General features: G+C 45.8%; 1 protein-coding gene and 1 long non-coding RNA gene across 5 annotated transcripts in view; one reads left to right on the plus strand and one right to left on the minus strand.

The window, feature by feature from the left end:
• Positions 1–8,357: 8,357 nt before the first annotated feature.
• On the minus strand, positions 8,358–10,850 carry LOC146796682 (uncharacterized). Its single transcript, XR_014969654.1, has 3 exons — positions 10,713–10,850; positions 9,621–9,960; positions 8,358–9,217 (listed from the first exon to the last, which is right to left on the minus strand). It is a non-coding gene; the product is annotated as an uncharacterized LOC146796682 (long non-coding RNA).
• HAGH (hydroxyacylglutathione hydrolase) overlaps positions 10,366–20,863 on the plus strand; it is a 710,899-nt gene continuing 700,401 nt past the window's right edge. For 2 of the 4 annotated variants that reach the window (XM_085629362.1, XM_085629363.1), the window contains exon 1: positions 10,886–11,038. In XM_085629362.1, the coding sequence (XP_085485488.1) occupies positions 10,972–11,038 (67 nt within the window). In that variant the 5' untranslated portion in view covers positions 10,886–10,971. Of the gene's footprint in view, positions 10,552–10,885; positions 11,039–20,863 lie in introns of those variants that run through there. The other 2 variants (XM_085629365.1, XM_085629364.1) reach the window with 2 other exon arrangements.

The following is a 20,863-nucleotide window of genomic DNA, read 5'->3' on the forward strand; positions in this document are numbered from 1 at the left end:
CCGGTGGAGAATCTTAAGTTGGACCAGGCGGAGACGGGCTGGAATGGCCACTTCCTTGGGGGACGACAGTGCGGACTGCCAGTCCTCGTCGTCCAGCTCCACCCCATCCCCCGTCCATGCCTCCCGGAGGCGCACCAAGAGGTCAGCCCGATTATTGATAAGTTTTTTATAAATTAATGAAATAGTACTGTCGGGGACATGACCATCGAGTATGCGGTCCTCGAGGGGCGAAGAAGCCGGGATATTGGTCCCCTCCCCAAAAACAGAGAGCAGGGCATGCCGAATCTGGGCGTAGCGGAAGAACTCCCTTTCCGTAAGTTCGTATTCGCTCTGGAGCGCCGCGAATGTTTTAACAGCACCCTTAATCCATAAGTCTCCCACTCTACTAATACCAATCGTGTCCCAACGTTCAAACCCCTTCGTTGTCCAGAGGCTTCCCAGGCGGTCGGATGCAAACAGAGGAGTAGCACATGTTAATCGCTCACTCCAGCCCAGGGCTACATTGGCCGCCTTCCAGATCCGTACCGCAATCTTAGTAGGGCCCGGTAACTGATTATAAGGGGTTGTTGCATTTAATTAGTTGGGAGCACTTGAGTAGTCTATGTGTTCCAGAGCTATGCCAGCATCTTTTAGACAGCAAGCTGAAGGACCCCATTGGGCTTGCTAAGGAGGCGGACCGCTGGACCAGTACCAGGGTCCACAGAGGAATTGTGGGTACCATAGCCAAAGGTGGGCAGGGTCCCCAGAAAAAGAGTGGGGGGACAAGGGTAACCAAAAGGAGTTCTCTCAAGGGCCCCAAAACAGTTCGCAGGGAACGGAGTCCCAACCCCCCAAGCCCAAACCGACCTGGCCCCCTAGGGGCAGGCGGGACCCCAGGGGCCCACCGACTTCACGGTGCCCGAGCCGTGCCAGGGCGCGGGGATTGAAAACCACCTGCTTCTGCGGCAGCTCTGGACGAGGCGTGGATGATGAAAAGCAGCGCGCAGGCTTCCAGGAAGAGAAAAGGAGGTCTGGAGATAAACACGCCCCTGCGCTGACCTCTCATATCTGGAAGACGGTGATGGTCCTACACCAGGGCACAAGGCGAGGGTAGACGGCGTCTACCCGGCAAGAGACGGGCCCCACAGGTGTATGCTTAACTTGTCCCGGTGTAACCTTAGACTCAGAGACACACGCAGCAGCATCTTCTCTATAAACACGCCCCTGCTGACCTGTCATATCTCGAAGACGGTGACGGTTGAAATAACTCGTTTAGGGGCATAAACAAGTTTAGTCTCCTTACCTCGTGGAGCCTCTCCCCATCAGAAGTTCCTGCACCTGCTTGGGTCTCCCTCCCGCCGCCGCCTGTGTTGCTCTCGCGGCTGCCGTGTGGAGGGGGACCACAAGTCCCAGACTCCTCTAGCACCAACCCTGGAAGCTGTCATTCAGGCAGTTGCGCCTAGAGGCGCTATAAAGACATCTACTTTCCCGGTGGAGCTGGCGGTTGCAATAACTCGTTTAGGGGCATAAACAAGTTTAGTCTCCTTACCTCGTGGAGCCTCTCCCCATCAGAAGTTCCTGCACCTGCTGGCACCAACACCGGAAGCTGTCATTCAGGCAGTTGCGCCTGGAGGCGCTATAAAGACATCTACTTACCCCGCGTCGCGGGACCGCGCGCGGGCTAAGCCCGGGCAAAGGGCGGGCCGTCTGTGGCCATCAGGGGCCGAGGGAGGCCGGGCTGGGCCGTACCTCTTGGCTTTCAATACTATTCCTTTTGCAGCTGTGTATTGTACTGACAGTGGGACATCCGAGATAACGCGAGGGAGGGTGCTCCCGGTATACCGATTGATCTGCCCGCAGAGCCCTCTCAAAAGGTACTCCAGGACTAATTACGGGCCTTGTTAAGGTGTATTGTTATTCTTGTTACGTTTGTTATGTTGGGTTTGTAGCGCTGGTTAGTGTTTCGTGTCAAAGTTCAGCGTGCCTGCCCTAACTGTCATCTTTAGTTAAATAGGGTTAAGGAAGACGTCACACATCATTATATCACTTTGATCCTTAAGCCCAAATATGGGTAAAACTAAAAAAATTCCAACTAAGACAGGGGGTGGAATTAAGGGAACTTTGGATGCTTTTATTACGAGAGCCGAGTCCTTGCTAACGCACGAAATACAGTTAACAGAACGAAGGCTGTCTCTTGATTCCCTTCTGGCACATAAACGCTCGTCGCTGGGGAAAATATCTAAGTGTGCAACGCCAGGAACAACTATCCCAGTAGACCAGGGTTCCCCTGCTCATACCGCATCCCAGCGAGTCATTACAGCAGAAGTTCATGCTAACATGCCTCTGTCTGGGGAACTGGAGCAAATGAATTCCGTGGGGCCTGAAAATACCATGCACCAGCCCGAACATTCCCCTTTGAGTTCAGAGGAAGTATTGTTGGCAGACATGTCTGGGATTGGGGCGAGGGGAGACCGGGAGCGGGGGAGCGTTGTGTTGGGAGTGGAGAGTGAGCCTAATGCACTAATGAGAAGGGACAGGGAGGTGGTCACCCGTTCAAAAAAATCGTTACTTGTTTCAGTTTCTCCCACAGAGGTAGGCGCTCTAGAGGCTACAAGGATCATGGGTATCCCACACAATAATGGGGTGTGTAAAAAAAGAACAGATACCAAACCCAAAAGAGGAAGGGCGAGAAAAGCACCCATAGTTGTAGAGGATGGGGCCAACAGGTCAGCGTGTCAACACTGCAAAAATAGCTCTTTCACAAACGGGGTGGAATGGTCCCGGGAGATAATGAAATCATTAGAGGCCAACTTGGAAGCACTAATTTCTAAACATCTGGGTCCCTTAGTGGAACAAATTAAGAGAGTGGAGGAGAAAGTTAGTAGGCTTCTAGAACAGAATAGAGGAGGACTCCCAGTGCCTCCACCTGGCTCGAGAGGCGAAGGGATAGGGACTGTACCTCGCCCTGTTAGTCCTTGTGTAAATAACAGTAGGATGGAAGGAAACATAAGGGGAGCTGATCCCATCACTAGCAAGGACAAAGGTACTCTTACTGCTCCTGTCTCCCACAGGCCACAACAGGAAGGTAGTAAAAAAGCGGCTGGAGTCCCCAACAGTACTATAAATGAGCAGGTGCACTGCACGCCGGGGCTGCAGACGTTGGACTTACCCCCTGCTTCTTGTCCCTACACGATAGTTCTAGTGGGGGTTCCAGCATTCACCCAAGATAGAGAAGAGACAACAAGCTCCCTGATAAACAAGGTTAAATATTGGATGCTTAATAACGTGAAGGTGCCTAATTCGCAGAGTAGCCACATCCTCATGGCAAGGAGGGTAGCCTGGGTTGGAGCCTCTGAGAAAAAGTTCGCAGGAGACTGCGTTATTGTTAATTTTAGGTACCCTGAGTTGGTAAAAGACCTGCTTATTTCCCGCTACGGTGTTTTTGATAGGGGAACGAGCATAAAGATGCTCCCCCTGAACTTTTTTTATAGGGATAATTCAAAAGTGACAGGCCACGTGGCATACAGGAGAGGGGAAATTACCCACGGAGGGGCTAACAGACTGGGTTTAGCATCAAATAGGTTCACCCCGTTGTCTGAGGCGGCAGTAATGGATGAACTGGACTGACTGGCCCAAGGTGTGAACTCGAAGATTGTCTCTGTTCCTGTTAGCTCAGTGTCAAGGGACACTGCTGGTTCTGTGGGAAATTCACTTTTACCTGTTATCCCCCTTAATGAGGTTTTGCAAAACTCTCGAGGAAAGTGCATTGTATTAACAACGAGTAGTCTAGCCGGATTTTCGCCGCAAAGGCAGGCTAACCCAGCGAGGAGAGTGATAAAACAAGCGGCCGAAGAACTCAGGGTGGTTTCGTGGAATATTGCAGGGATTTCAACCAAAATAAAAAATAAGGAATGGTTAGATTTTAGTCGACAGTTCCACATTATCTGCTTGCAGGAAACGTGGGAAACGGATAGTAGTGCCCCACACCTGGAGGGATATAAAATGTTTTTTGTCCCTGCCCAAAATTCTGTAATGGGCCGAGCAAAGGGGGGTTTAATAACGTATGTGTCTCTGTCCCTACAAGGGTCTTGGGAGGTCCTGGGCTGGAGCTCGGACAACATCCAAGGTATTAGTTATTGCAAGAAGGGCCTAAAATTCGTTTTGATAAATTTTTACAATGCGGGCCAATCAATGCAGAGGTTGAACGAGCTCAATGAAAGACTGGCAGGCCTGCATGATAGGGAAGACAGTCACCCCAATTTGATTTTATTGGGTGACTTTAATTGTCACCAATGTCCATATTTGAAATGGGGAGGGGGAAAATGGGATTCCTGTCCATCTACAACGGACTGGCACTTAGAGCATACAAGGGAAGGTGGCGAGTTAAGTAAGATCCTGGGTACGTACGATTTAGCCCCCACGATGGACTTAATCAGGACCAGGAACTCTAACATTATTAACCCCTCCTTTAAAGGCAGGGGCAGGGATACAATTATTGATTTTATTTTTGTTTCACATGTTTTTAAATGCAGGATCATAGATTTTAGTATAGAAATTAGTATTTTTAGCGATCATAACCCTTTGGTATTGTCCTTGAGGGATAGAGATTTATCTACCCAGCCAAGGAATTTGATGACGAGGGGAACATTGGAAGCAGTAGATCAGGGCAGGCGCATAAGATGGACTAACATAGATGGGGAAGCATTCTACAAAAAGCTTATTACTTCCCCGGAAAGTGGGATATGGAAGTGCTTAAATCAGTAAGTCAGGGGTAGAGAATTGATAAGTGCTTTTGAAAGCACGGCAAGGGACATTGATAGGTTATTGAGGGCAAAATCAGTGCCCACGTCTAAACTCGTACCAAAATGGTTCGACAAAGCCTGTTCTAGAGCTCAAAAAGAACTGAACTTGGCACTCAAAATGGTTCCTAAGGATAGGAGTAGGATAGTGGAGTGTAGGGCTCAATATAAATCGGCCATAAAAAAGAGAAAACATACCATCCAATGTGAGGCCTGGGAGAACGTGAGGGAGGCAGCCGATAAGAGAGACATGACGAGATTTTGGAAGGTGATCAATGACCCCAGTTTCCAGGCACCGAATAATGAGAAGGTGGCTTGTCATGTCTTGCCTGAAGCATGGGTATCTCATTTTAAGAATTTGTACAATCATGGCAGCCCTACTGCTCGACAAATTGCAGATGTTGGCATTTTACCGAGTTCATGGTCACAGTTTGTGGTGGGCGAGATTAAAGAAGGAATATACGCCCTGACACGCAACAAGGCTCCAGGCCCGGATGGGATTCTCCCCGATTTATTTTTGTCCCAGGTCGATCTATGGGCGCCTATTCTCACGCGAGTTTTTAATACGGCAGTGGAAATGGGAATGCCCAGGTCATGGTCAACGGCTAGCATTGTACCCCTATTTAAAAAGGGCAATAAGTGTGACCCCCAATGTTATCGTCCGATCTCACTAATAGATGTGACCGCAAAGGTACTAGGGAAGGTTATTCTAAACCGTCTGACGGACTGGGCAGAGGAAACTGAAATCATTACTGACACTCAGTACGGTTTTAGAATTGGCCGTTCTACTACGGACCAGTGCCTTAACCTGTATAACTTGGTGGCAAAGTACACCGTGGCAGGTGAGGGGACGGTCTTTCTGGCCTTTATGGATCTGACAGCAGCTTTTGACCGGGTGAATCGCGAGAAGTTGTGGGAGATTCTAGAGCTGCTTGGGGTCGATTCAGGTCTGATATACATCCTAAAAACATTACACCTGAATACAACAGCTCAGGTCAGATACAGCAATGAGGGGAACCTTACCGAACATTTCTCATGTACCAGGGGCGTGAGACAAGGTTGCATTTTGGCGCCCTTTTTATTTACGTTATACATAAATGGTTTGGACAAAGCACTTGTTGAGTTGGGGGTAGACTGTCCAAGAGTTGGCAAGAGAAGTATACCCGTCCTTTTATATGCGGACGATGCAGTCCTTTTAGCCCGCACAGGGAGGGGACTTCAGTCTCTCATCGACGGCTTTAGTGGGTTTATGGCAAATTTAGATTTATCTCCTAATCTCACAAAATCATACATAATGGAAGCAGGAAAAAGACCAACGAAGAACTTTATCTTTAAAATTGGGGGTCACAAATTAGAGAAGGTCGAGGTCTTTAATTATTTAGGGATAATATTCGACAAACACCTCAATTTTAATACACTAATCTCAGAGAAATGTAAGCAACAAACGAGCACAATGGGTTCAATTATGAATCGAGCCACGAGATTAGGCCGTTGGTCACCGAATTAAATATTGCATTTATATAATTCGATTTGTTGCTCTAAAACCATGTATGGGAGTAAGGTATGGGGATTCAGAAATACTTCCATGATACAACTGGAGGAAAATAAGTTCCTTAGAAGGATTCTGCAAGTTCCTCAAAGTACACCTGCCTACATTGTCCATGAGGAGCTAGGGCTTCCTTACATTAGTGACAGGCTAAGTACCAAACCAATAATGTGTTGGATTAAAATCTGGACCAACCCTGAGGCTAGTCTAAGTAGACAAATAATTAGGGACTGCATTAACAGGGATAAAGGACTCCGGATACCCTGGCTTAAACATGTGAAGGACACTCTGAAGTGGCTGGGATTTGCAAACTATTTTGATGAGCCCACGACTCTGATGCCCCAGGCAAAAGCTGCCATAAAAGCTGAACACCTTAGGCGCCTAGCTTGTGCACGAGAAGACAATGAAATACTGAAAGGTTCAGTGAGAGCCCATATATTAACGAAATCTGTAGCAGGCTTAGAACCTTACCTGGCGTATATATATAACAAAAATGATAGATTTTTAATGACCAGATTTAGATTAGATCTTTTACACCATATTTTAGCCGTTCCCGCAGGGTACACAAGAGATGTTGTGTCAAAGGGTCCATGCGGCTGCGATCTGGGATCTCCGCAGGATACCCTTCACTTTGTATTTTTTTGTCTGTTGTATGAGTACCCACGGGCAGTTTTTTTAAAAACTATTTTAAGAAAGAATAAATTTACCCAGGTAAGGGTGGCACTCTTATACCTGAAACTTTCTTCGGACCCCCTTACGTTGTTCTGTACCGTGAACTTTTTAAGACTAGCCGCAAAATTAAGGAAGACCAGATATGAGGTGTAAACAACTTTGTTTTTAGGGTAGAGAGGGTTGGGTATTATGATTAAAGTTGTTTTCCTAAAGTTTTTATGTATATTTTGGTCCCTATCGTAGACTTAGCTAAAGTCCTAACCTAATTATGAAATGAGCGGTTTATTGTATTTGGGAAGCGTTATGATGTTTTGAAATGATATAGTTTATATTATAACTTACTATCTTAATTTGGTTATGATCATGCATTTTTAAAATCTCATGTCGTTGGTATTCCCTGCACTGAATCTGTTAAAATTCTGCACTTTATAATACTCTGTTCTTGCTGCTTTCTCAGAGGTATTTTGCTATTAAGGCCCTGGATAAACCCTGATGAATTGACATATTTTAAATATTTTAAGGATATTTTGTTATATTAATGTATTGTTGAAATTTGTAAATGTTATGTTCTTTCTTGGATGTTTTAATATCCGAATAAAGATTAATAAAAAAAAAAGCAAGAGGCAAACCTGTTTTTCTGGGGATAAAACACATGTGGAGACTACAATGCTCCTGAGAATTAAGCCCAGAGTTTCACAAGATAACCTATTACTATTCCACTCACACACAATCACACAGAGATTTTCCCTAACATAACACAATTCTGTTATTACGATTCTTGAAACCAGACCATGTTCAATTCCATGTGACTTCTCTTTCCACATAAATCCACTCACTACTTCCCGGAAGCTTCAAATTTTCCGACTACACTTAACGTACACAATACTCAACATAAAGTGTTAAACATAAATCGATAATCACCAAACCAATACAATAATAACCATCAATCTGCTACCAAGAAATCTGATGCAGCGCGGAGGACAAGATTTACATATTCTCCCTATGTCACAGATTCTTAATCACAACAACTCATTCAAACACTCATTCATTGGTGGGGCCCATAACACCAACACACACACCATTCAATAAATCTCACTCGAATCTGTGCAGAGGAAGAGAAAGGCGCTGGACATGTGGGTACCTCATTACTGACCAGGATTAATCTGCTTTACATTATATACATATTATACATGTACATCTTCAGAATCCTGACCTTAACATCAAGGCACTCCACCACTTGGTCGATGGACCAATCCGTTGGACTGGTTGATGGTGAATTAGAACCAGCTAAAACACAATTAAAGCCTAGGAAACATTTGATATTTTCTGTAATTAATTAACGAACCACAAACTCATTTCTTAGTATTTCAATTGTTGTTTATCTACTAATAATACATTTCTTTACGTTTGCATTTATTGACTACAGCTTATAATCTCAAATTTTAGTTTTATTAAAGAAAAATCAAACATTTGGTAAAAAGACATGAATTTAGAAAACGCAGGCAATTAATTACCAATTAGCAAGCGAAAATGGCTTCTGATCAGACAGAGAGTTATCCGCATTCTGAGGTACAACTCCCCGGACAGGCTGTCTGACCCACAGCAAAGGATTAAACCGTCAGACGAAAATATAGGATGCACAGCAAACTTTTCTCCCAAAAGCCAAATAAACCCAAGGCAAACCAACAAATCACCACCAGCTCAATGCAACCCAACGCCATGGACGATCAAAACCCATTGACGACACCCAATGGCGGATGAGGTCCTCTTATACCCTTTTTCCCCTCTTACTTCATGCTAACACGGTAACATTTAGGGGCAAATAAAATGTCTGATTGGACAGTTCGGGGTTAACTGTAGGTTATTGAAAGTTTTCCAGCGCCAAACCGGTTCTTCATGATGACTTGGCATAGGAAGGCACAAATTGTTACATTTCATTTTGGCTCCCAGGCGAGAGCAGTGATTGTAACACTTCAAGGAAAATAAGTCATCTTTTCACAGGTTCTGTATTGTCCTTTCCGCTGTTCCCACATAGTCATCTATTGGCTTGCAGTCAATTTCAATTCCTGTCCTTGGTAGGGAACACGGTGCCAGAAGTTCAGGTTACTTGGTGATCTCCAGAGCCATCCGGGCATGCTCAAAAATCATTGCGCTCACATGGTGGCATCTGCTTCAGAAAACGCCATCTTGGGTACTGCGGCCTAGTAGGCCCGAATGCCAACTTAAGCAAAAATAGACATAACAATAATTAAAATATAGAAATGAAGATGCTAATGCTTAAACCCACACTAATCCCATTATATTTTAGTATTTTCCTAGCTGTGGCAACATTTAAAGCAATAATACTTACCATTTGATGATTTTAAAGCACAGACAATCACAAAGCAACATAAATCATGCAATTTCCTATTTCACCACAATCTAAGATTAGTTTGCGTACCATAGTTAATTAATTGTTTTGCCATGCAATTAGCAATTTAGTCCCACATGTATCTTGTGTTTATCAAGGTGCAAAAGTTGATTCATAATTTTTCACTGCAAACATTTTACTTAAATTAATTTTAGAATGATTACGTAATTAATTACATGCAAATTAGAGGAGGTATACAAAAATGTGGTTTTACCTGCTCCATCAAAGGCGTCCACCACCTCCAACTTTCTCCCATCTATGTACAGTATATAGGTTTCTTCAGTCTCGCTCCTGCCACGAATGCGACAGATTTCGACTTGTTGTTCTTAAGATCCAAATTGTTCATGAATTTCGTATACTACCACAGGAAACACTATTAAATGATTACTTCTTGGATCTAAGTGTTGCAGTTTTGGAGGTTCTCCTCTCTGATTTTCAACCTCCATGACTGTTTCGTCTTCATTGGGGGTCATCGATGTCCTGGATCAAGGGTCTTCTAGTGGGTCACCTGTTGAGCCCTGGTTTGTTTCTTCAAAGTGCGTGCGGATTCTTCGCTGTGGGATTCCAGAGTGATAAATAATTATTTCCCACATCTGGGCAATGAAAGAGGACACAAGATGGTATTTTAGGAGTTATATAGGGCTGTGGGCTATATGATTGGTGCATGTGGCTGTGGCTACTACTGAGAAATGTAGTTTTTTAAATTTCAACTTTTGATTGGCTGCTGAAAAAAAATAAAACATAGCAAGAGAAGCATAGTCCTCGCTTCCATGTCCTTAATAGAATTAAATTCTCATTGCGAATGCTAGAATTTGTTTTTAACCAGCACTTAAGTTGTAAAAGTAATATTGATGCTGGGAACTTAATTGGTCTGCAGCCACGCCCTCTGTGCCTTAGAAAATTTGGAGTATTGTGGGAATCAAATGAAGTTTATGATGTAGCAATGGGAATGAAAGAAAGACTGCGGGCCAAGGGTATGTTTTGGAAGACATAATAAATCCCTGCGGCAGATATAGAACAAGGTATCAGAGTTTGGAGAGCGTCAGATTGTGGATAAGAGCATCTAGAGGGCAGCGATAAAGGTGCAATGGACAATAAACTTGGGGCCGGGAAACGTTATAGGACGAGAAGGAGAATTGGACGAGGTAAGCTGCTAAAGTGTTTAAATAACAGTTATCGTAGCAAACAAATGGATTGGTACGTTTGGCTTAACGTTACATTCAGAAACTTCAGTTTCTGTCCCACTGCGATTATGAGAGCTCTGTTAACATCAGCTAAGGTACATGACTCAGTTTGGGATGCTCACCGTGCTCTTTGAGCCTGTTCAAAAAGAGTTTCAATATACACGCACTTGCGGTCTGGTTTTGTATTTCAATTGGAACGTTAATCATCTAGAACAGAGTTTGCCACATACAGCGGCGGCTGAGTTTGATTGGACAAGACTCGTTCCCGTTCCAAGATGGCTGCCGTGTTTATGACTTGTTACACATGCTTTTCGCTGACGGTTCGCGTGCGCGCTGCAGGAATTGGTTGCTGGTCCGGGTGTTGCAGTCATCATCACTGTCATGGTGTCTTCCTGCGGGAGGCTGTCCGCGCGGGGCCTTCTGGGAGCTGCGGCCCGGCTCTTGGGTGGTAGGTCTGACCGTGAGAGCGGGATGGGGGGCGTGACTTGTCAATTTCAGGGATGCGTGGGGTTAGTATACATTACCAAACAGTTATAGGGAGACCTGTTTGCCCTTAGCACAGAATACTCACTTCGAGATCTGACACGACAGTCCACTCGTAGCGGGTAAATGAACGGATTGCCAATGGGGGACATTTTTGTTTTTAAGGCGTGCTTACGAGTGACGTTTCAGGACCTAACCGTGACGTTTTAACATAAGCGTATCAAATTAGTTAATGTAGCATTGTCCTCCGTCATTTAAGGACCATAAGAGGCAGTATCGTTTATAGTTTTAGTTCAGCCTTTCGGCCTGAAACCGTACGTATCAGTCTTTTGCAAACTCCCAACTACTTCTCCCATCTGACCTTCCACAATTACAGATGCAGCCATAAACACAGTGGCACACAATACTGACGTGCCACTCACACTACCAGTGAAATCCTCAATATATTAAGGTAGCATTTAGAAGACTTTTCCATTGCAGTGATAAACTTTCACCCACTTCATCAGCCCTTTTTTCCTCACATTTTCCTCTTTGTATATCCTCACTTACCTCACCGGACTTCATGTACTACATTGTGATCTGCACAGCTGTTGCCACACCTCTCCTTCACAGTACTTAAATCCTCTACAGCTTCCTTAATCCTTACACCTGTAAACTTATCACTTTTTGCATTTAACCATTCATTCATCATCTTTTTCTCCTTCATTTCCCTCCTTGCACAACGCAAGCATACTCAAAAGCCATACCTTTCTGTCAGACAACCATACCGAATTATGGATGTGCTCCGGCCTATTTTCAGTATCTCGCAATTATCTACTGGAACCCACTCTGGTCAATTGGAACTTTTTACTTGCCTAATAGCATGGAGGGAAAATTACCGTTATCACAATTACAGTCTGCAATTTGCCATAATCAAGGACTCGAAACTTAATCTCTTGGCTCTCTGGTTTTTATTATCAACATAAAGATTTGGAGATACAAAGTCCTCAACACGAGGCACAACAAGTACATAGGCACTAAAACAAATGCTACTCTACGAAGAATCCGCATACGGCTAAAAATAACTAACAGCACAATCTCTAAAAGCATGAGGTAGAACACTACCAAGCAAATGTCGATACTAGGGACACTGAACCATACCATCTCTGTCCCTACTCTGCACTAGGTGACATCCCTACATAGCAATCCCTTGAGACCCTCATCAGATAAAAGGTGTCAGAGCGAAACTTCCTAAGAAGTCTTCACTTAGAGAGCTTGGTCTAAGTTGCCCCCTCTACCCTTCGCCTAGCCGTCCTCTGCTTTGGGCTGCCCAGCTCTGCTCTGCCTCCCCCCTCGGGGCGCTGTCCCTAATACAGAACCCCAAGTCTCAGAACACGCCCTTTGCGCCTCCTCTTCTTCCGGGGTCGTCTTCCAGTACTTTTCCACAGAGCGCTGTCCAGTTCCATCGTCCATCGCTTGGCCTTGAGTCCCAGACGCCATCCGCACTAGGAGTTACGATTGGCACATTCCAATACACTCCCATGTCTGGCTTTTACTACATAATTCAAATTGCGAACAAAGAGCTTCTCTACTAACGAGCAACTGTCCTTGCACCTGGGGTGAGATCATGCAAAACAGACATTCTTCACATCTTTTAAGTTGCAATTTACTACAGCCTGAAAACCTCTACTGAGATAAATCCCTTTTGGCCTATTGCCCTGGCCAACATAAGAAAATACCAGGCCTTTCGCCTCAACGATATATGCGAGTTCTGGCCACTACTTCGGTTACACAAGCATGGTTAAATCACAGTATTGACATTTACGTCTTTCTTTCATGTGTGGTCAAACTAAACAAACTACAGACACGAAGTCTAGGGTACACATTTCTAACACCACATTGCATTTCCCGTAGCTAAACACTATACATTTCTCTAATACGTTTACCATGTGCTTGTACATAGCTAGCACTTCTACTTAAAATCGATATAGGTTATACAGTTGTAATACATTGCACACGAAATCCCTGAGTACACATTTGGTTATATGCGGGTGCCGACTAAAAGTGAATATAACGCACCCCTACAATTTTCAAACTTTTAAACGCTACATCAGTTCCCCCCTTTGATGACATCCGTCATCACACCATTACATTTCCTTCTTCAGAACTGATTTAAACCGCGCTAGTCATAACATTTCCATGTCGGACTCCCTCCAGTTTCTTAAGACTCTCATATTGCTGCTCCTGGAGCTTCGCCATCCTCCTCTCGTTTGCCTTTAGAGCTCTTTCAACCTTGCCTCCTTGATACCACTTCCATGCCTTCACGCATCCCCACAAACAGATCACACAAACCACGGCAATAATAATTGGCTTCAACACTGAACCCAGAAATCCCCTTCCCAGATTCGCAAACCAAGTTCCCACTCTTCCAAATCCTAATCCAATCTTCTCCCACACATTCACCTCCGTCAGATCCATAATCTCCTTGTGAATAGTCGTGATGTTGTCTATGTACTTCCCTATCTCCTTCGAGTTGTCTGGAATATATGTGCAGCATTCCTGAACCTTCAATAATTTGCAGACTCCGCCTTCTTTGGCTAATAGCACATCCAAAGCAAGGCGATTCTGCAAAACCATATTCCGGATCGACAACATCTCTCCAGCCACCAACAACAAAGATCTCGCTGTGTTCATAGACAACTCATCAACTACAGTCGCCAACCTTCGGATCTTCACGTCATTCAACACCACACCCATACTAGGTATCATTGCTCCGTATATGTCCCCAATCACTGCACCGGCATTTGTAGCCCTACGTCTCCTAGGCGGTCGCTTCGTCTCTAACAACTCCAAGTCCTCTGTATGATAAATCTTCGGGAATATGATAGCCAAATAGCATACTCCATACCAATTGTCGGGTAGTCTGACATAAGCATTCGTCCCACAAACATAATACACTGTCGGAATTACTTCTACTGGACCTTGCATAAAATTCTTAGCATAAGCTTCCATTGTAAAAGTCTGAGAACAGATGCTATGTCCTACTGCGACCTTCTCCGTCTTGGATTGAGGCCGTGCAATACACAAATTCCCTCTCTGTGCCTCATCTAACGCTATTGGTCCATAACTTCCCTTAGATCTGTGAGCTCTCTCCTCGTCCGTCCAATCTACTGGGCTATCTCCGGTGTGTCGTGTCTCGGTCAACTTTCTATACCTGTCCTCTACTTGGTCTATGAATTTCTTCTCTATCTCCGATAACGCACATGTCAGGTTATTCCTGTGAGCATGCGCCGTATCCAGTTTCACAGTCGGTTTAAAATATTTCAGGAGTCTGTCCTCTTTCTTATCCAGATCATATCTATTCAAATGCTTGATTGCTGGTACCTCGGGAAGTACCGTGTCAAAATTTGAGAAAAAATACTCGAACTGTCTCCTGTCATAAAATAAACTGAGCAATATGCTACAAGAAATCCCATAAGTCAATGGGAGATGATGATACTTGATACCTTCATCCACTGAAGCAGGCAACTGCATGCACACATAACAATCCTTCACATCCATTGCGTCAACATACTCATACAGCAGCCTTGCATACGCGTTAAGCTTAAAATCACCCTTTGACAAATCCATGTGGAATCTGCGAACATCGCTCAACTCCGATAATTCCTGTTCTCTAATACTGACACCACTCTGCCCTGGGGTAATAGGTGTGGGTGCTCCCTGAACCTTCCCCTCTTGCCTGTGAGCCACCATGTATGAACTGATCACTACCGCAAATATGGTGACTACTACAACTCCTATCAATGTGCCTATTATCAGCTTAGCCCTACGATGTGGGTTTACAGGATCTGCCATCTTCGGAATATGCTCAATGTCCAATACAGTCTCTGAAAGGATAAGTCTCTTTCTCATTAATGTCTCTTTCGTGAACTTAGGCAAACCTCCCTAACTTTTCTTCGTTCTATAACGGAAAAATCCCTAATTTTGTTCTTCTTCCGCTCGGCTCTAGGTAATCTTCTTCTCTGTTTGCAACCTTTCTCAAATCAATCTAACAAAAGCGCTGGTCCCAACAGCTCCAGGACTCCCTGCAATATTTCGAGCTTAAGGATAATCAGTTCTTGTGGATCTGGCAATGCTGTAAACGTCGGGAACTCTAAATTGTCCAAGATCATACCTCGAATGGCACTCAGGAATGGCGGACTTGGGATATGAATCGTCAGAATCCCTTCGATCTCTAATCCCGGAACTTTCAGCAACACTTCCACCCTCTGGAGCGGGACACTGTTGACCAATGTCATCGACCTCAATCTTCCCGTGCTCGGTAACCCTGGCATCAGTCACTTGGTATGCCCACTCTGGTGAAGCGTACTTCCTACTTGGCACTCGAGTTCTCTTGGACCTTCTCACACCACCTTGAGGATTTTCCTCGTCTCCCGATTCTTCTTCTGGTTCTTCCGAAACTGGTGCAAGGTCTGTGTCTGGGGCCAACCTCAGGTTTACCCGGTTCTGCTTTGCGGGCCAAACCTTTTCCGCTTCGGTGGCACCTCCGGTCTTCTCTCCGATACCCTGTGCACTGACTTCCTCTTCTTCAGCAGAACTCGATTCTGTACTACCCACTGCACCTCTTGCTCCTTCGCCGGTTTCTGGGTCAGTACTTTCTTCACGTCCTTTCCCAACTCCATTCAGTGCACCATCAGCCGCTTCAGCAACCCTTACAGCTTGACTGGCCCTCTCAGGCGGCTCTGTCGGCTCACTGGGATCTTGATTCTCGAGAGGGGCTGTATCTTCCAAGGGTGCTGGAACTCTGCGGGTATGAGAAGCATGCACCCAGTTCGGTAAACCTCCGCACTTGACAGCAGTGTTCGTAACAAGGATTACTTGGAAAGGGCCACGCCACCTAGCATCCAAACAACTCTTCCTCACGTGCTTTCGGACTAGGACCCAATCGCCTGGGTCCAAGTCGTGGCACCTGTCACTCGCAGCTGGAACCGTTGCTGTCTGCACCTGCTGAGACACAGAACGGACCACGTCAGCAAGGCCTTTACAATAGTCCAGGATCATATCATCAGTGATATTTATCAGAGCAGTAGCAGGTATTGCAGGCAAACGCATCGCTCTTCCCATGAGGATTTCATGGGGTGACAACCCCGTTCTTCTATCAGGCACACTTCGAAGGCTCATCAGGACCAAAGGTAATGCATCAGGCCATTTCAGAGACGTAGACGAACACACTTTCGCCATCCGAGCCTTCAGAGTTCCATTCACCTGCTCCACTATCCCTGAAGCTTCTGGTCTATAGCTACAGTGTAACTTCTGATCTATATTCAAAGCAGCACAAAGCAATTTCATAACTTCGCTATGGAAATGAGTTCCTCTGTCCGATTCAAAGGACGTCGGGAACCCGTACCTAGGAATGAGTTCTCTCAATAATAGTTTCGCTACGGTGAGTGTGTCGCATCTGCGTGTAGGATATGCCTCCACCCACCTGGAAAAGACACATACTATCACTAATATGTACCTCAACCCATTACACTTCGGCATTTCGACAAAATCCAACTGCATCCTATTGAAAGGTCCCCCTGACCTCCCTATGTGGCTCAATGTCACAGCAGTTCTTTTCCCTACATTCATCTGTTGACAAGTGACACATCTCTGACACACAGTTTCAGCCACGGCACGAAACTTCGGATTGTACCAGGTCTGACGAAACACTCTCATCATGGCATCCCTACCAAGATGTACAGCACCATGTATCAACCTCGCCATGGGATTCAACAAACTTTCCGGCAACACTGCTCGTCCATCATTCGAAACCCATATATCCACATCTCCCTTCTCACATCCTGCTCGTATCCAGCTGTCTCGTTCCTGATCCGAGACCCCTTCCTGAAGCTGCTTCAGTTCCTCCCATGTGTCAGCCATTGCTAACATCTGACCGTACACCACCTCTTCCCCAGTTTCCTCAATGTGGGTCTCAGTAAAGTTGCATCCCTGCTCTGCACAGAATCGAGCTACTTCATCTGCATAATTATTTCCCAGCGAGACAAAGTCGCTTCCCTTCGTGTGTGCTGCACATTTAACAACGGCTATTTCATCAGGACCTTGCAATGCTTTTAACAGTTTCCGCACATGATCACCATTTCTTATGGGAGAACCTGAAGACGTCATAAACCCTCTCTGAGACCATAGTTGTCCGAAATCATGAACCACACCAAACCCATACTGGCTGTCCGTGTAAATAGTTACACGGATCTTTTCCGCTGCCAAACAGGCACGAGTCAGAGCAATGAGCTCAGCCACCTGCGCGGAGTGTACTCCTTCTAAACAAGCGGCTTCAACAACACCCGTGATGGTGCATACAGCAAATGCTGCTCTCAATCGACCGACACTGTCTCTTAAACATGAACCGTCTACAAAGAAAATCTCATCTGACACTGGGAGCGGTTCATCGACAATGTCAGGTCTCGGTTTGGTGCATAGTTCCGTAACGTCGAGACAATCATGGTCCTCACAATCTTCATTATCATCTATAATTGGAACAGGTAACAATGTAGCAGGATTTAAAACAGCACACCTCTTCAATGTCACATTATCGGCTGCAAGAATAACTTGCTCATAACGAGTCAGCCTATTATTCGTGAGGTGCTGTGTTTTAGTCCTGGTCATCAGCAATTCAACAGAATGTGGCACATGTACAGTAAGTGGATGACCCATCACAATGCTCTCACATCTCTCGATGCTGACACCTGTTGCCGCAACGGATCTGAGACATCCGGGCAACGCAGAAGCTACTGGATCTAGAGTAGCTGAGAAATAAGCAACTGGTCTACGGACACCTCCATGATTCTGGGTTAACACTGCTAATGCGCAACCTTCTCTTTCGCAGCAGAACAATGCAAATGCCTTGTTATAATCCGGCATTCCCAACGCAGGAGCGCTACATAAGGCTTCTCTCAGCCTCAGAAATGATTTCAAACAGTCGTCGTCCCATGGTACCGGATCACTTGCATCCTTTCGCGTCAGCCGCTGTAAAGGCTTCGCTTCAAAGGAAAGGTTTGGGATCCACTGGCGGCAATAGCCCACCATTCCCAAAAACATTCTAACTTCCCTCTGCGTCGAGGGAACTGGCATTCTCAGAATCGCATCAATGCGATCTGGAGACACCTTCCTTTTACCCTTCTCAATTCTGTGCCCCAAATACTGGACCTCAGGTAAACAGTATTGCAGCTTGTTTGGAGACACCTTGTGACCGTTCTCTCCCAGGAAATTCAACAACGCAATGGTATCAATCCTGCAAGCGTCTTCTGTCTCTGACGCGACAAGCAGGTCGTCAATGTATTGCACCAAAACAGAGTTTTTCGGCAACACAAGACTTTCAAGATTCTTCTTTAGGAGCTGATTAAAAATCGACGGGCTCTCCGTATACCCCTGTGGGATACGGCACCATGTTAATATACGATTCTCTAGCCTAAATGCAAAAAGAAATCTACTCTCTTCATGTAGAGGAATCGAAAAGAATGCCTGACACAAGTCAATCACTGTGAACCATCCAGCTTCGCATGGAATCTGGAACAGTATCACAGATGGATTCGGTACCACTGGACAACATGGAACAACTATGTCGTTTATTTTCCGCAGGTCTTGCACTATCCTGAACTTCCCACTCGGTTTCTGCAGTCCCATAATGGGTGAATTACATGGACTACCCATGATCTCCACCAGTATTCCCTGCCTAATCATAGACTCGATCACAGGTTTAATCCCAGCAATCGTTTCAGGCGACAGTTTATACTGAGGTGTTCTCGGGAATTCCGCGTTTGGCTTAACCTGTATCTTCACTGGTTCCACTCCCCTGACTAAGCCGATCTCCTCTCCGCTTAGATCCCACACATCGGTCGCTACTGACTCCCTCAAGTCCTGTGGAAGCTCCTCCACTGTCAGAGCCGGGTACACTTCCACGCACACCTGCTGATTTGCAACCTTAAAGGTCGCGTCGTCATCTCTTGTCTGTACCTCTACTCCCCTCGGGGTACAGTAAATTGTGCAATTGAGCTTACACAATAAATCTCTTCCCAACAGACAAACAGGACTAGAATCGCACACCACGAACTGATGTCGATCCCTAAAGTTTCCTATCCTGACGGGAATCGGTTCTGTCAAGGGGCTAACTAGTCTCTTATTCGCCACTCCAACCACTTGTATGCTTTCTCCAGAAAGGGCTACCCCCGGAACTACCGCTGATCTTATGGTTGACCTGGTAGCCCCCGTATCTACCAAAAAGGTAGTAGGGCGTCCATCGAGTTCTGCTTCCACAAAGGGTCCTTTCTGATCTACTTCTAGTATGGCCCTGAGTAGGCAATCATCGTCCTGACCCAAACTTAACTGCGCCAGCAAATCTGCATCCCTCTCCTCTTCCACTTCGAACATGGGCATCTGCAAATAAGTCCGAGCTCCCTGCTGTATGTTCTGCATCCTGGGTGGCTGGGGAACCTGCACCTGCGAGACGCCTGTCCCCCCTTGCATCGTTCTCGGTACAGTCACCGTCTGTACCTGTTCCGCCCCAGGGACCTGACCCATTCCTCCCTCCATCTGCGGCTGATTATAGGGGTTCAAGGGACACTCGCGCCTCCAGTGTCCCACCTGGTGACACTGGTGACAAGCAGTCGTCTTCTTCAAGATCGCTACATCTATGCCTGTCCTAGGGTCTACGGGTCTCGGCCTTCCCTGACCCTGCATATTCTGATTCCCTGTCTGATAATTTCCCTGTCTTCGCCCCACTGGACCCCCATTCGGCGGTCCCTGAGCAGCTTGCATCTGAATGAGCAATAGGTTATCCTTCATCTTCTTGTGCTTTGACTCAATCTCATCCGTGCAGTACCTGGCGTACCGCAAGATCTCGTCTACGGGCTTATTCTGCCAACAGATCAAATGCTGCTGTATCATAAGACTGACCTCGGGCTTCAAACCCAGCACGAACTTAGACACAAACTGTCCCATGTCCTTTGTTTCCAGCTCATCTAAACCACTGTACTGCTTAAAAGCCTTCAAAAGTCTCTCATAAAATTCATGTACTGTCTCCCTTGGCTCCTGCACTGTCCTGTCTATCTTCACCCAATCGATGTCTTGGGGTGAAACCTTCGATTTCAACCAGGTAATTACCTTATCATACAGCCTCATTACCACGGGCGACGGACCATTAGTAACTATGTTCCTATCAGGCTCATAGTCCGGCCAATCAACAGCAATTTTACATGCGTTCCACAGATCTCCCGGAACTACGATATCGAATAAGGTGTTCAGATCTATCCACAACACCTTTGAAATCTTAACGAAACGCTCAACTTGCTTGTACCACTCTGCAGGCTTCTCCCTGAGCCTGGGAAAATCATTCGTAAACGATGCCAAATCCCCCCTGCTCCATGGTACATGCACATATCCTCCATTCGCCACCTCTCTCAAGGGAAGAATCTTTACCTCCTGCAAATCTCCCTCAGAGGTTCCTCCGCTCGCTCCCCTAGAATTCTTTTTCCTAACCCATTTCTCTTGCCATTTGTCAAGCATCAGCCATATTCTCATAGCTACAATCAGTTCCTTAGTATGCGACCTTAGACCAACAACTCTTTTCTCTTCCAATTCCCGCTCGGTACAATGCATCCTATGGTTCCCTTGTAATGCTCTAGTCTTGGATAGATCCACCCCATATTCTTTAGCCAAACCCGCCAGTTTCTCATGTGCCACTCGTGCTTTACGAGTCACATCCTTTGCCACAAAAAGCAATTCATCTGGAGTATATGTCAATACTCTCTCAAGA

The sequence above is a fragment of the Triturus cristatus genome, chromosome 10 (genome assembly GCF_964204655.1).
Source record: "Triturus cristatus chromosome 10, aTriCri1.1, whole genome shotgun sequence".
NCBI lineage: Eukaryota > Metazoa > Chordata > Amphibia > Caudata > Salamandridae > Triturus > Triturus cristatus.